The sequence below is a fragment of the Mustelus asterias genome, chromosome 20 (assembly GCF_964213995.1).
Source record: "Mustelus asterias chromosome 20, sMusAst1.hap1.1, whole genome shotgun sequence".
In the NCBI taxonomy this organism is placed as follows: domain Eukaryota; kingdom Metazoa; phylum Chordata; class Chondrichthyes; order Carcharhiniformes; family Triakidae; genus Mustelus; species Mustelus asterias.
Window position 1 is genome coordinate 27313500 of NC_135820.1, and position 17070 is coordinate 27330569.

The following is a 17070-nucleotide window of genomic DNA, read 5'->3' on the forward strand; positions in this document are numbered from 1 at the left end:
ATGACCGGTGCAACTTGTGGGCCGAAGGGCCTGTTTGTGCTGTATTTTTTCTGTTCTGTGTGTCAGTTGAGTCTGCCAACACATCTGTTTTACTTTCATCCTTGGATAGTTCAACAACATTCACAAGATTATTTATTCCTTTTGTGCAATACTTTGCCTTTATATTTAATTTTCTTTGTCAGCTGTGATTCAGTCAGTTCCACTGATCCCTGTCACAAGTCACATGTCTGCTTCAAGTCATAATACAGCTCTTGGGCACCAAAAACAAAGCTAACGCATCTGCCTGTTCTGGTGGGTGAAAAAGATTCCCTGGCACTAGTTCAAAGAAGAGCAGGAGAGTTATGCCTGATGTCTTGGCTAATATTTAGTCCTTAATATCACAAGATTTTCTGATCATTATCACTGCTATTTGTGGAAGTTCGCATTGTGCAAATTGGCTGTCACATTTACTGACATGCAACAGGGACTGCTTCAAAATGCCTGTAAAGCACTTTGGGATGGCTGGTGGACATGGAAAATGCTATATAAATTCCGATTCTGTTCTACCCATTCACACTTTAAGGAATTTAATCTCTTGATTTCACTACCTCTCCCGATTTGGTGTTTGCAGCAATTGTGACACATTTACATCAAAATTCTGAATAATGATTGAAATCTTGTAGATCTAATATTCACGGTTTCTACTTTCCTGAGAAAGGAATCCCTATAGACAGTCTGAGAGACCTGCAGATAGCACGTTGTAAGGACTTTAATGAGAGAGTGTTTGGGTCAGAAGCAACGATAAAAATAGTAAAGATTTTTTAAAGAGGCGAAGAGCAAAGTTTAGGTCAGAAACTGATGAAGAGAGTCCAGCTGAAGGGAAATAACTAGTTTAAGCAGAAGTGACTAAAAAATGGAGTTGTATGAGAAAGTGCAGACGGACAGTTAGGGCAGAGTTTCCCAAACTGGGTCACAACCCTCAGTGGGGATTCAAGATGAGATCTCCAAGCAATAATGATTGCCATGGAGTTGAGACTGATTTCTGACAGCTATGAGGCTCCCTTTAAACCCTTGCATGTTTGTAATTGATGGGTGTAGCCCAATGGACTGCTTTCTGAGGCTTGATTGCTGCTGCAAAACATGCCCATGAAAAGGTGTTGAAACCCTGCCATTTCATCAACAATCAATTCCTGTTCTCCCCCACACAGTCTAAGCTTTAAACATGCCCCCACGCTCAACAACTGAAGCCTCAGTCTGATGCATTAAAATAGGGTCACATCAAAAAAGATTGGGTTAAGGTCTCTTTTCCAAATAGTTTTAAAGTCGTGGAAACGAGGAGCAGGAATAAGCCATTGAGCCCCTTGAACCTGCTCTACCATTCAATATGATTGTGGCTGATCCTCTATCTCAACACCATACTCTCGCACTCTTCCCCATACTCATCTGTCATATTTAGGGGGGGGGGCATTTTCCCATCCCATCCCACCCGCCACGGGAATCGTAATTTCACATTTATCCACGTTATACTGTATTTGCCCATTCATTCAACTTGTCTATATCAAAGAACAAATAACAGTACAGCACAGGATCAAACTCTTCGGCCCTCCAAGCTTGTGCTGATCATGTTTGCCTATCTAACCAACCGCTTATATCCCTCTATTCCCCATTTGTTCATGTGCCTATCAAATTAAGCCTTAGATGTAGCTAATGTAACAGCCTCAACCACCTCACTTGGCAGTGCATCCCATGCCGCCACCACCCTTTGTGTAAAAAAAAACTTGCCCCGCTCATCTCCACTGAACCTTTCCCCCCTTATCTTGAACTTGTGCCCCCTTGTAATTGTAATTTCTGTCCTGGGAAAAAGCTTCCAACTGTTCACCCTATCTATACCTCTCATTTTATAAACTTCTTTCAGGGTCGCCCCTCAGCCTCCATCTTTCCAGGGAGAATAATCTCTCCTCATAGCTAATACTCTCCATACCAGGCAACATCCTGGTAAACCTTTTCTGTACTCTCTCCAAAGCCTCCATATCCTTCTGGTAGTGTGGTGACCAGAATTGGACACAGTGTTCCAAATGTAGCCTAACCAAAGTTTTATGCAACTGTGACATAATTAGCCCACTTTTATACTTGATGCCCTGGCCAATGAAGGCAAGCATGCTATATGTTCTCTTCACCACTTTTTACATCTGTGCTGACACTTGTAAGGATCTGTGGATCTGCACTCCCAGATCTCTTTGTGTGTCTATGCTCCTGATTGCTCTGCCATTTGTTTTATAACTCCCACCTGAATTGGATCTACCAAAATGCATCACCTTGCACTTGTCCGGATTAAATTCCATCTGCCATTTCTCCGCCCAATTTTCCAGTCTATCCTGTTGTAGTCTCTGACAATCTTCATCACTACCCGCAACTCCTCCGATTTTAGTATCATCTGCAAACTTGCTAATCGGACCAGCTACGTTTTCTTCCAATCCATTTATATATATATATTACAAACAGCAGAGGTCCCCGTACTGATCCCTGCCGAACATCACTAATTACAGACCTCTTCAGAAAAACACCTTTCCACCTCTACCCTCTGTCTCCTATGGCCAAGTCAGTTCTGAATCCATCGAGCTAGTTCACCCTGATCCCTTGAGATTTAATCTTTTGCACCAGCCTGCCATGAGGGATCTTGTCAAGTGCCTTACTAAAGCCCATGTGGACAACATCTGCAGCTCTTCCCTCATCAATCATTTTTGTCACCTCAAAAAACTCAACTAAATTAGTGAGACATGACCTCCCACATACAAAACCATGCTGTCTGTCCCTAACAAGACTATTCACAATATGTATAGTTCCTATTCCTAAGAATCTTCTCCAACAGTCCCTATCACTGACGTCAAGCTCACTGGCCTATAATTACCCAGGTTATCCTTGCTACCCTTCTTAAATAATGGGACAACATTGGCTATTCTCCAATCCTCTGGTACCTCACCAGTGGCCAACGAAGAAACAAAGATTTCTGTTTGAGGCCCAGCAATTTCATCTCTTGTCTTCCTCAGTAATCTGGGGATTTGTCTACCTTAATGCTTTTAAATTCATCTAACACTTCCTCCCTCGTAATGATGGCTTGTTCTAAAGGGTTTACATCATGCAGGAATAGCACTCAACCCAGCCAATTGACATCTCCCTTCATATCACCTTGAAGCTTCTTTTCATCCCCTCACCACTCACATTCCCACCTACTTTTGTATCATCAACAAACTTGTAAATATTAATTTGATTCCCTCATCCAAATCATTGATATATATTGTGAATGGCTGGGGCCCAAGCGTTGATCCCACTATTCACCACCTGCCTCTCCAAAAAAGATGCATTTATTCATGCACTCTGTTTCCTGTCTGCTAACCAATTCTCAGTCCATGCCAATATATTACCCTGAATCCCATGTTCTTAAATTTTACACACCAACCTCTTATGTGGGACATGATCAAAAGTTTTCTGAAAATCCAAATACACCATATTCACTGGTTCTCCTTTACCTATTCTACTAGTTACATCCTCAAAAAATCCAAGTCAAACATGATTTTCCTTTCACAAATCCATGTTGAATTTGTCTAGTCCCATTGATAGTTTCTAAGAATCCTGTTGTCACATCCTTTATAATAGACTCTAGCATTTTCCCTACTACTGGTGTTAGGTTCTGCAATTCCCTGTTTTCTCTCTCCCTCCTTTTTTAAATAGTGGGTTTTCATTTTCTACTCTCCAATCTGCCGGGACTGTTTCAGAAGTTACAGAATTTTGGAAGATGTCATCAATGCACCCATTATTTCCATGGCCATCTCTTTTACTACCCTGGGATGTAGATTATCAAACCCTAGGAATTTTTGTCTTTCAGTCCCATTAATTGCTCCAACACTTCTTTTTTACTAATAATAATTTCCTTCAATTCTGCCTTCTCAGTCTCTAATGTAGATTAAAGTCACCCACAATTACTGTAGCACCCTTGGTTCCTTATCATTTCTGGGACATTCTTTGTGTTTTCTTCTGTGAAGACAGAACTAAAGTAGTCATTTAGTTACTTTGCCATTTCCTTATTCTCTATTATAAATTCTTCATTTTGAATAGTAAGACATTTGTCTTCACTAATCATTTTCTTCTTACATATTTATAGAAACATTTGCAGTCTGCTTGCATGTTTACTCACATACTCCCCTTCATTTTCCTCCTCTTATCTCTTTGTCTCCCTTTGCTGACTTCTCAACTGCTCCTAATCCTCAGGCTTGGTACATTTTCTAGCAATTTTATATGACTCCTCTTTGGATCTAATAAATTTGTTAGCCATGGTTGGGCCACTTTTCCTGTTGTGTTTTTGCACCAGAAACACAACTGTTGCAATGCATACATTAATTCCTTAAATATTAGCGGCACGGCAGCACAGTGGTTAGCACTGCTGCTTCACAGCTCCAGGGTCCTGGGTTCGATTCCCGGCTCGGGTCACTGTCTGTGTGGATATTGCACATTCTCCTCGTGTCTGCGTGGGTTTCCTCCGGGTGCTCCGGTTTCCTCCCACAGTCCAAAGATGTGCGGGTTAGGTTGATTGGCCAGGTTAAAAAATTGCCCCTTAGAGTCCTGAGATGTGTAGGTTAGAGGGATTAGCGGGTAAAATATGTGGGGGTAGGGCCTGGGTGGGATTGTGGTCGGTGCAGACTCGATGGGCCGAATGGCCTCCTTCTGCACTGTAGGGTTTCTATGATTTCTATGATTAGCTGTTGCCTATCCACTGTCTTGCTTTTTGATGAACTTACCCAATTTTTCGTAATCAACTCACCCCTCATAACTTTGTAGTTTTCTTTGTTCAGATTTAGGGGCCTAGTTTCGGATTGGACTACTCCCCTTTCCATCCAAATGAAGAATTCTATCATGTTATGATCACACTGGCCGAAAGGACCCCACAAAACAAGATTATTAATTAAACCATTGTTGTTGTACAATACCAAATCTGGAATATCCTGTACCCAATTGGTTCTTTAAAAAACCATCTCTTACATACTTCAGGAATTAGTCCGCCACAGTAGTATTGCTAATTTGGTTTGCCCAGTCTATATGTAGATTAAAGTCACCCTTGCTGCATGCATCACTGATATCCTGTTTAATGCCGCTCCTTCCCTTACCACTATTGCTTATAGATAATTCCCAGTAATGTTTTCCATCCCGTGTTGCTTCTTAGCTCCACCCAGGCTGATTTTACATCTTGTTTTTCTGAGCTAATATCCTTTCTCACAAGTGCACTGATTTCATGCTTTACTATCAACATCTCCCACCTCTTTTTCCTTTGTGCCTGTCCTTCCTAGATAGAACATAGAACAGTACAGCACAGAACAGGCCCTTCAGCCCACGATGTTGTGCCGAGCTTTATCTGAAACCAAGATCAAGCTATCCCACTCCCTATCATCCTGGTGTGCTCCATGTGCCTATCCAATAACCGCTTAAATGTTCCTAAAGTGTCTGACTCCACTATCACTGCAGGCAGTCCATTCCACACCCCAACCACTCTCTGCGTAAAGAACCTACCTCTGATATCCTTCCTGTATCTCCCACCACGAACCCTATAGTTATGCCCCCTTGTAATAGCTCCATCCACCCGAGGAAATAGTCTTTGAACGTTCACTCTATCTATCCCCTTCATCATTTTATAAACCTCTATTAAGTCTCCCCTCAGCCTCCTCCGCTCCAGAGAGAACAGCCCTAGCTCCCTCAACCTTTCCTCATAAGACCTACCCTCCAAACCAGGCAGCATCCTGGTAAATCTCCTCTGCACTCTTTCCAGCGCTTCCACATCCTTCTTATAGTGAGGTGACCAGAACTGCACACAATATTCCAAATGTGGTCTCACCAAGGTCCTGTACAGTTGCAGCATAACCCCACGGCTCTTAAACTCCAACCCCCTGTTAATAAAAGCTAACACACTATAGGCCTTCTTCACAGCTCTATCCACTTGAGTGGCAACCTTCAGAGATCTGTGGATATGGACCCCAAGATCTCTGTTCCTCCAGTCTTCAGAACCCTACTTTTGACCCTGCAATCCACATTTAAATTAGTCCTACCAAAATGAATCACCTCACATTTATCAGGGTTAAACTCCATTTGCCGATTCACCCTTCAGCCCCCTCCTCTAAGTCATTAATAAAAATCACAAAGAGCAGAGGACCAAGCACTGATCCCTGTGGCACTCCGCTAGCAACCTGCCTCCAGTCCGAAAATTTTCCATCCACCACCACCCTCTGTCTTCGATCAGACAGCCAGTTACCTATCCAATTGGCTAACTTTCCCTCTTTCCCACACCTCTTTACTTTCATCATAAGCCGACCATGGGGGACCTTATCAAACGCCTTACTAAAATCCATGTATATGACATCAACTGCTCTACCTTCATCAACACACTTAGTTACCTCCTCAAAAAATTGAATCAAATTTGTGAGGCACGACTTGCCCTTCACGAATCTGTGCTGACTATCGGATTAATCCGCATCTTTCTAAATGGTCGTAAATCCCATCCCTAAGGACCTTTTCCATCAATTCACCAACCACCGAAGTAAGACTAACCGGTCTATAATTACCAGGGTCATTTCTATTCCCTTTCTTAAACAGAGGAACAACATTCGCCACTCTCCAGTCCTCTGGCACCATCCCCGTGGACAGTGAGGACCCAAAGATCAAAGCCAAAGGCTCTGCAATCTTATCTCTTGCCTCCCAAAGAATCCTAGGATATATTTAATCAAGCCCAGGGGACTTATCGATCTTCAGTTTATTCAAAACTGCCAGTACATCCTCCCTCCGAACAACTATTTCCTCCAGCCTATTAGCCTGTAGCACCTTCTCTTCCTCAAAAACATGGCCCCTCTCCTTGGTGAACACTGAAGAAAAGTATTCATTCATCACCTCGCCTATCTCTACTGACTCCATACACAAGTTCCCACTACTGTCCTTGACCGGCCCTAACCTCACCCTGGTCATTCTTTTATTCCTCACATAAGAGTAAAAAGCCTTGGGGTTTGCCTTGATCCGACCCACCAAGCACTTCTCATGTCCCCTCCTAGCTCTCCTAAGCCCCTTTTTCAGCTCATTCCTTGCTAACTTGTAACCCTCAATCGAGCCATCTGAACCTTGTTTCCTCATCCCTACATAAGCTTCCCTCTTCCTTTTCACAAGACATTCCACCTCTTTCGTGAACCATGGTTCCCTCACTCGGCCATTTCCTCCCTGCCTGACAGGGACATACCTATCAAGGACACCCAGTATTTGTTCCTTGAAAAAGTTCCACTTTTCATTAGTGCCTTTCCCTGACAGTTTCTGTTCCCATCTTATGCCCCCTAATTCTTGCCTAATCGCATCATAATTACCTCTCCCCCAATTGATATTGAATACCTTCGGATATTCTGTTCCCAGTCTTGGTCACCCTGCAGACATGTCTCTATAATTGCAATCATATTGTACCCATTTACATTTTTTGCACTGCTAATCCTTTTTATGAATGCTCTGTACATTCAGATAGTGCATTTAGGCTTGTCTTTGTAACATTTTACACTTCTCTTTTTGTACCCTATTTGCTGCTAGTCCTAGCACAAATCTGGAATGATCTCCCACAAAAAGCAGTAGGTGCGAGGTCAACTAATAATTCTAAATCTGAGATTGAATACTTTTGCACTAGAATGTAACAGGGTTTGGAACCAAGGTTGCTGGGTGGAATTGTTGCAATCTCATTAAATAATAGAACAGGCTCGAGAATCTGTGGGGTCTATGACTGTTCCTGTGCTAATTTCTCCAAGCTATTTTATTTGGTTTTCTAGGTTTCTCTTCCTCCAGAATCATGTTCTGCTCTACTGCACATTTCCCTGGAATGTCAGAATAATTCTGTAGATTGTTTTGTGACCATACTTTCCCAATATTTGCATTTCATTAGATATCCTTACCAAATATGCCCCAATTTACTAATCTCTGGCCCCACTAACCTTATTTTTGAGGTTTGATACATATGTATTGGACAAACCAGGGAAACAAAAAGCAAAAAGGGGGTCAAGGTGGAGGGGATCATTTCCAATCTATGTTCGTTTACTGACTTAAATGTTACATCCTCCTCAAAAATCCTTACAATTGTACTTCCAGTACTTTGCTTCCTAAATCTAATCTGTGATCTTGTTGCTGAAATTATTTGTGTATTTCTTTACCCTTCATGTCTGGATTTTTAGGGGCAATGTGCACACTTGGTTTGTCTTTTTTTGAATCCCCTTTTGATTTTTGAATCACTCAAATGTTCCTTTAAGATTTTTTTGAAAATATTTGGCTATCCTTCGTTAATGGTGATTGGCTAATTGCTGAAATGGTGTGTGGTATGGATGGAAGAACCTGTGTCAATGTCACCAACATTGCGTGGACAGGAGAGCACATATCAGTCAGCCCCATCAGCCCGGGTTACTGCTCCAGGGTGCAGGAAAGCAACCAATAATAAACAGCTCCATCAGGTCGTCATGTCATGTCAGGGTAAGGAGCAGCCCCAACTGTGTTCTGGATGGAGGGTGGGAAAGGATCTCCAGCAACCTTTTATGGTCAGCATTCTCAGAAACCATTCTGGTGAAGTCAAAGTACTGCTCCAACTGCTGGACAAAAAACTGAGACATAGAACCCAAGATATGCTGTAACTGATAAAACTCATGGTAGAATTAAGATTTGGTGAAAGACTGAGAAGTTTTGCATACTTGTGGGTGTCAGCAAATATATATTTACCTGTAATGTATGATGGGCATTTTCTAATAAAATGAATGCCTGTGGCTACAATGGTGTTGCTGTCGCCACACTTGATCCAAGTCAGTTTCTATTGGACAAAATTGCTTTAAAATGACTTCTTCTTGTGCTGCCTTCAAATATAAAAAGTCCAAAGTTTGATGATTTCTTAGCTTTCCCACCTTTTATTGGAAAGCATTCAATTCCTATGCTGCTCCTGGAGCTTTGGAGCTGGGGTTTCTCAGAAGTATTTCACTGTCATTACTTTATAAATTCCACCTTTACTTTATCAATCAATAGTTGTCTTCGGTGTCTGTGGACTTGGGTTGCTTTGAATTCAGTCCTTTGTCACAGGAACCCTCCTAAAGAGCAGTCATCTCAACCAAACCCAACACATGGTGCATCTCTGCTGCTTTGGTAATCATCCTAACCCCACTTTATATGAAAACTATTTGTACAATCCACCAGCTCCATCCCCATCATTGGCAAATGACTGAATCTGAAACCAGACAGTTTGCAGACTTGGGTGTCCCATTTGATCCTTAGCTAAGCTTCTAACCTCATAAATTTTCCATCACATAAGACTCCCATCTCCCTATTATCATCTATTATCATCTATTGGCTTCAAGGATCCCTAATTTTCATTGCTTCTCCATTGACAGTCGTGCCTGTAGTTCTCTTGACTCTAAAATTCCTTACTTAAAGCTCCATCTCTCCTTTAACTTGTCCTTTAGCTTGTCTTAATATATTACGCGCTTCAGTGTCAAATTTTGTCTGAACACTCTTTTGAAGCACCTTTGGAATATTATGCTAAACTAAAAACATGTTTGATCAATATGAAAAGGTGGATTTCTTTTAATTTTTATTAGAAATCAATCAGGTTTGTACAGAATACGTGAACACAACATTCGCTATTCTTAAGGAATAAACAAAGAACCGATTGAAGAACATAGGGATGCATTCTTCTAATAAACAGTACTTTAATTCCTAAAAAAAACTCTCAAATGGGTTAATCACAAAGCAAAATGGCAGCTTTCAGTCTAATTTCTTCTGGTCAACCTGTTGCAAACGGTTTTAGGTAAGATTAACAAGGGATTAACAATTATGTAATAAAATGTAATGGTCAAGGACAGGTTACCTCCTTATTGAGGAATGATTCCACCTATACTGCCTGCTTTTACCCAAGCAGCAGTGTAGTTCATTTTTGCTCATAATTTAATCACCTCAAAACAAGCCTGATCTTATCCTCAACACCCATATCTGCATACCACGGGGAAATATCACTGAGTAATGCAATGTGAGGAGGATGTCTGCCCAATGTCTTCTTTTCTAGTCTCAGCTTCCTAACATCTGTAAATTGGTTTAAATACTGTCTCCTAAGCTATTTGGATCAAAATGAAAATTGCTGCAGAAATGCATCAGGAGGTTTGTCTGATGCGCCACTTGAGGAAGGTTTGTACAAAATCCCACACTCCTTGAAATCAGCAGTAGAAATTCTGTCGCACTGAGTACAGAGATCTTTAAAAAGCACCTCATTGCCCATAACTGAAGAGAAAGTGGTGAGTTTGAATTAAATAAAGGACACGGAAATAGTTGAAAATTGAGAAACAGCGTTTCACATTTGAGAGTGAACCCATAGTAAACACTATTTTGGAATGGAAGTTGAGAGCCTGGGATTGTTTCACTTGATCTTTAATGATGAAAGCTGTGAAATCTCAATTCCAATGGAGTTGAAGGCGAGCGTGATCAACGTTTTTGGTGTTCAACGAGCTTCAATAGATTGATAAAGTTCCTAGATAGGGTTTCTCCCAGGGTCTGATATATAATAAATCTCATTAATAAAATGTGGCACATTTGTGTAAGTTACAGGCCGACGAGCGGTATTTGTTCTTGAAATGTAGTTTCATAAATCTCTCCAGTAGCTTTACTGTCAGGGCTCATCTCCTCTTGTACCTGAAACACACAAGCACAATACTCAATCCACATGTATACCACTTACAACATGAAATAGCTGAAATGTTGTCAACTGTTCAGGGAAATGGCTAAATGCCGGATCTCAATGTTGAAGACAAAGTCATGGTTTGAAGAATAGGAACCAATCATTGTTTAAAAACAATACTGATAATGAGAAACTCAGGTGTGTGCAGATTTTATTATTTGTTCTTGATATGTGAGTAACACCATGTTGTTAAGTGCCCAGCTCTAGCCGACCTGAGAGCATGAGGAACCAATCTTATAAGGTGCAAGTTTGGAGTCACGTGTAGGTCACACCAGGCGGGGAGTCAAGTCCCTTCCTGATGGACATTCGTGAACCAGTTGCAATCGCCAATAACCCAGCAGTTTTACATAAGAACACAAGAACTAGGAGCAGGAGTAGGCCATCTGGCCCCTCGAGCCTGCTCCGCCATTCAATAAGATCATGGCTGATCTTTTTGTGGACTCAGCTCCACTGACCCGCCCGCTCACCACAACCCTTAATTCCTTTACTGTTCAAAAATTTATCTATCCTTGCCTTAAAAACATTCAAAGAGGTAGCCTCAACTGCTTCACTGGGCAGGGAATTCCACAGATTCACAACCCTTTGTGTGAAGTAGTTCCATAATACGTGGTCATTTTTCTGGTGCAAGCCCAAAAATGTATTGAATTTTATTCTGCAGGTTGACATGGTGGGTTTTCAACACTCATGGTCTGGATTGCTAGTCTAGTATAGTGTGGTCTTGGCAGTGATGTTGAACCTATGAGCAAGAGGCCAATTGTAGCACAAACAATTTACAAAAATATAACTTTCTCACAATCAAAAAGAAAACACGCCTGATCAGCAGAAACTGCAGGTAACACCTATGTTAATTCGCCACAAGATTTTGGTGAATGCTGGGAAATGCCAATGAAAAATGGTCAGAAACCAGGGTGGGATTCTCCCAAAAAAATTTGAAGTGTCAAACTTGTGTAAAAACAGGAGTAAATCCCGCTGCATTTTTCAGCGGGATTTTTAAAAGGAATCTCCCACACTCTGTACACTGCAGAGTGCACTTGCATGAATCTCATTAAAAATCAGTGGGTGGGGCCTATTCCTGCTGGAGAAGCCAGCAGCGTAGCGTTGAGTGGGCCACTGCACATGCGCCAATCTGTCAGCGTTGAGGTCGGCGCATGCGTAATAGCTCCGCACTGCCGGCCTCCTGATCGCTGGCCAGCCCCGCAAACACCCCATCACTGGTCATGCAACCCCTCCCCCCCAACCACCCGATCGCTGGCCTTCCAGACATGTCCGCGCCAGCCTCAATCCCCCCCCCTCCCCCCCCCCCAATCAATCCAGGTCTCCTGATCCCGTCCCCAACTCCGCAGTCCTGAAACCAACCCCCCCCCCCCCGCCTCCCAATGGCCAGTCCCGATCACTGACCTCTCTCTCTCTGTAACCAAGCCTGAATGCAGAGTGGCAGCGGGACCCCACCAAACCCCAACAGTTTGTCACACAGAGGCCCTGCCCTCTCTAGCCCACCCCCTTGGCATTGCTCGATGTTTGGTGGGCAGTACCAAGGTGCCCCCAGGCTGGCACTGCCATGCTGGCAATGCCCTTGGGGCACCCCTCCCCTTACCATTGATCTCCTGAGGGGGGAGCCCTTTTTCGGGTCTCCCCCTCACTCCAGCTGGGGGGGTCAGGCCGCCAGTTTCCCGCTAGTGGGGAGTTTTTGTAAACCCCGCTGGAGTGAAACATTCCTGGCTGGGGGTGGAGACGCTAGTGGGCCTGGAGACTTTAGTCCCGGGCCCGCTAACGAAATGTGAGTGAACATTAACATAATTTATTCAGCTGCATGCCGATTTCTGGCAAGGAGTTGACGAAGCCGGAAATCCAGCGGCCGGAGCATCCTGTGAAAAGCTCGCTACACGGCCTCTGCTCGAGTCTCCCCGCCTGCTGCGCTACTCCAGCAGTGCAGCATTCTGGGAGAATTGCCCCCATTTGTATAAAGTAATCTTTTTGATGGCTAAATTCATCGCTGCTTTAGACAAGATATAGGAAGCGTTTGACCATTTCACTTTAATTCTCAGGAGAGGGAAAGCTTCTGGGCCAAAAAAATCTATCTTGACCATTCACCCAAGAGATCCAGTTTCACTGATATCACATAAACTTTCCTTTAACCACTCAATCTCATTAGGTATTGCAGTTTGTGCTAATCTTTCACACAAGTGCCACTTGGGTGAGGTACCATGGGGTGACGATTGATACCAACAATAATACTTTTGAGAGCATTAAGTCAACAAGGTAGGGATTAGAGCAGAATAGAAAAAAATAAACTTGCATTTATATGGCACCTCCACAACCCCAGGATGTCCCAAAACACTCGACAGCCAATGAAATACTCCTACAGTGTTTTTACTGTTGCAATGGGGGAGAACAATTGGCCAGGGCTCTTAGTTCAGGTTGCTGCTGGTAAGGGGTAGTTTTGTGGATGCCCTCAAAATGGAATAAACTACCACAGTGACTAGATTCACACATGGAAGATGGGGCTTTAGATGATGAGCTCTAGTGTTGATGGGCCGGAAGGGTCAGAACGTGTAATCCGGCCTGATCATCACCAGTGTTAATCCGAAGGGTATTTTTTAAATCATTATTCTTTCACAGGATGTGGGCAGCACTTGGCCATCCCTAAATGCTCTTGAAAAGGTGGAGGTGAGTCAATTTATAGAGCTCCTGCAGTCCACCTGCTGCTAGGAAAGGATGGGAAGGGCTGTAAATCACTCGTTTTCTGACCATAACCAGACTTGTTGCAAAGGCAGCCCTTTCTAATTCCCTTGAATAGACACATTTGTGTTACAGCAGAAATGTTTACCTGGATTTGGATTTAAAGGAGCCACCTTTCCTGTGCTGGGTTATCCCCAGTCGTTTTCGGTCTTCAAAGGATGGCCTGCAAAGAAACCATGGTGCAATGAATCCAGATACTGAATATACAGCAGATGGGTACAGCATTGTTATACATTCAGGAAAGCATTTCAGAGTGTCTGTTCACAGGGAAGCCACTGATCACAACTTAATGTTCACCGCAGGAGTGCCGCTTTCTAACCCCCAGCTATACACAAAAGAGTGCATCACACCTATAGTTAGAAATATAGCACACCATCCAATCCAACCTGGCTACATTTCCAACAGGAGCTCTACTCACCTGCTGAGTGATGTTACACCACCCCCCACATGCACCAAACCCACTCCCACAGACACTATTTTCACATCCCGCTAGATGCCCCCCCTCAAAAATGGCCTCAATGCATCCATCCAACTAAATAATCAACGAAATGATGCTACTTACCCAGCTCTGTACTGCTTAAGGGCTTTCTGACTCGTATTTGTCAATTCTTCATCAAACACAGACTTCTTTCTGTTCTTTTTATTACCTTAAGAGAAAGAAAATTGTACTTTGTTCAACATATAAACATTTTTTTGATTGCACCATTAAACAAAAGCAATCCATTTAGTTTCACAGTGAAAGTGTTCTTGGATCAGAAATACATTTGACTCTGATCTCACTCACACTGACTGGACAGTTCACCCACCTGCTGTGGGCTTTGGTTCATCCTCGGGCATCACTCTTGCTCGCTTTGGCCTCCGGTTTCGCTTAGCAACTCGTTCTGCGTACATCTGCGATTTCACGATTTCAAACTGCGTTCTCTCTTCCGCCTGGAGTAAACAAGAGGTCACCACCCTGCTGCAATACATCACAACCCCATTCACAGGAGTCACCTGAAGACAATCTTTTTAAGGTCACATGGCCACTGAGGGGCATGGAGTTATGAGACTGGTTTATCACCTCAATCCCCTGAACAGAGCGGCCCTAACTTTACCCAATGCCACTGTAGGGATATGTGGAGTGGATGTTGAGGCATCTTCACAAAACAAAGTGGGGGGGGGGAACTAATTGAGCTTCCCCAAACAATGCCTCTCCCAGCTTCCATGTCTCATGATTGATAAAATCTCACATTGCTCAAATTCTACATTTCCATTACATACGTGTTGCTAATTTCCTCATTCCTTAGATATATCTAGAACAAATACTCGACTCTATTGGCCTTCTCTACAATAGAAGATTAGCTGAAGGCATCCCCAGTACTCACTCCAATGCTCTAGTAATACAAAATCCTCTTTTCTTCATTGGTGTTGATCTTCTGTTAATTTTATAGTGATTGATTGACACAAGTGAGATGGCTTAATCTCATTTCGCTATTTTTCATCCCAACGAGCCTTGCGCTGGGAATAACTAAGATTAATACCCAACATCAATACACACACACACTCCCAATAAGATTCACTGAATAATGATCAGGAGTGGGAGCCTTCGCTGATTTTTTACTATCCTTTCAATCCCAAAAGTACCGAGGCAATTGAACATAACCATGTTCTGTTCTGTTTGAGATTAGATACCTCAGCAGAGATCTGGGATTAAACCTAGGATGTCCTAGACTGCAAAGCTAGGACCAGTCCCCACCAGTCCTACTGGTTCGGTTCATCCTCGAGCATCGCCCTTGCTCGCTTTGCAACTCGTTCCGTGATTTCATGATTTCAAACTGTGTTCTCTCAGTGTTATACAGTGACAGTCCCGCCCCCACCAGGACTGTACCCCAGTGTTATACAGAGACAGGCCTATCCCCAACAATACTATAACCTGGTGTTATACAGTGACAGACCTGTCCCCACCAATACTGTACCCCAGTGTTATACAGTGACAGACCCATCCCCATCAGTAATGTATCCCAGTGTCATATGGTGACAGACTCGCCCCCACCAGAGCTGTACTCCAGTGTTATATAGAGACAGGCCTGTCCCCACCAATACTGTACTCCAGAGTTATACTTCACCACATTTATCTTTAGTCAGCCGTTAGGAAGGTTTAAACTTCCACATTCTTTGCATGTTTTATCAACAAGGATAACACTCCTGAATAATTTAATACCGGAGTACATTAAATTCCCCAAAATACTGACTGATACTCACCGTCATCTCTCCTTTTTTCTTAATATTTTCCATGAACAATTTTCTCTTTTTGCCTCTCAATTCAACTTCGAACTCCTGCAGAGCCTTTGCAACTGCATTAAAAAAATTGCATTGAACACATCTATCATCTTAAATATTCCTGTCAACTTTTACCACAGCCAATTTCAATGTTCAGATGGGAGCTGCCGATATAAGCCTGTAAAGATATTGGCCGGGATTCTCCCCAAAAAATCTAAATCTAAGGAGTATTTCCCGCCTGTTTCTTCGTCACACTTACCAGAGTGAATCTCCAACACTCTAAGCAATGAAGCGTGCCTCAGCTGGATTTACTCTGTTAAGTGCTGGGCGGGTCCTATTCCCGCATATGAGGCCGGCAGCATAGCGCTGTGTGGGCCACTGCATATGCGCTGATCTGTGAGAGTGGAGCTCGGCGCAACTGCAGTGGCCTCCTATTACTGACCTCCCGATTGCTGGGCAGCCCAGCCCTGATCACCTTTTCCCTCCCTGCCCCACCGATCCCGATTGCAGCGTGGCAGTCGTTCCCCCACCCCACCCCAATAGGCCCCACCCCCTTGGCACTGCCCAAGGACACCTCCCCGTCCCCAACCTCCTGGGAGGCTTCAATGGCCTCTGTCCCCAGCAGCAGGGTGAGGACTTCTGTTCCCCGTTAGTAGGGAGCAGTTGTAAACCCCAATGGAAGAACCACTCCCAGTAGAGGTTGGTGGGGGTAGGGGGAGATGACGTTTGCGGGCCCGGAGAATACCGTCCCAGGCCTGGTAACCATATTGAAATATTGATTTCAATATGATAATCGCTCAAAAAAAAAGCATCTGGGAGACTCGCAACAACCTTGCTACAGGGAGAATCCCGGCCATAATTATACTTTGTCCAGAGATGGCAGCACTACATCACCACTGGTGCAAGAATGCTATTCAGCCTGAGGAGTTGCCAAAAGCAGTCTCTATTATTGTTTGTAGTATTTGTTCACGGAAGCATTACGCATCTAACATTTCCCAGGCTATTATTTTAAAGACACATTTACCTATTTAAACGAACAAGTACACACTTGTGTCACAATAGTGGATGGTCATACAAATGAGTTAGACATTCATCTTGTGATAGCCCCTCTCCTGGCATCATAGACAGTAATTTATCATAGCACAAACTAGACATTTCCATACTATGCCTACATGCTCCTAGAGAGTTGCCCAGAATGAAGCTCACCGTTCTCTTTTTTCCGCTCCTCTCTGGTTTGAAACCAGCTACGTTCTGGTCTTGTCTCTTTATTCTCCTTCTGTAGCTTGTTTACAGCAGTTTTAATCTGTGGCAAAAAAGTAAATCAAAAT

The 17070-nt window shown here is 43.3% G+C and overlaps 2 protein-coding genes across 3 annotated transcripts in view; one reads left to right on the plus strand and one right to left on the minus strand.

Annotated features, from left to right (window-relative positions):
- Positions 1-17070, plus strand: part of LOC144508453 (acyl-coenzyme A diphosphatase NUDT19-like) — a 424531-nt gene that overhangs the window by 225956 nt on the left and 181505 nt on the right. The gene's annotated exons all lie outside the window — the stretch shown is intronic.
- Positions 9586-17070, minus strand: part of ddx27 (DEAD (Asp-Glu-Ala-Asp) box polypeptide 27) — a 50091-nt gene continuing 42606 nt past the window's right edge. The window contains exons 16-21 of the mRNA XM_078236365.1: positions 16949-17045; positions 15725-15816; positions 14290-14413; positions 14046-14130; positions 13572-13646; positions 9586-10698 (exon numbers count right to left, since the gene is read on the minus strand). Of these exons, the coding sequence (XP_078092491.1) occupies positions 10683-10698; positions 13572-13646; positions 14046-14130; positions 14290-14413; positions 15725-15816; positions 16949-17045 (489 nt within the window). The 3' untranslated portion in view covers positions 9586-10682. The remainder of the gene's footprint in view (positions 10699-13571; positions 13647-14045; positions 14131-14289; positions 14414-15724; positions 15817-16948; positions 17046-17070) is intronic.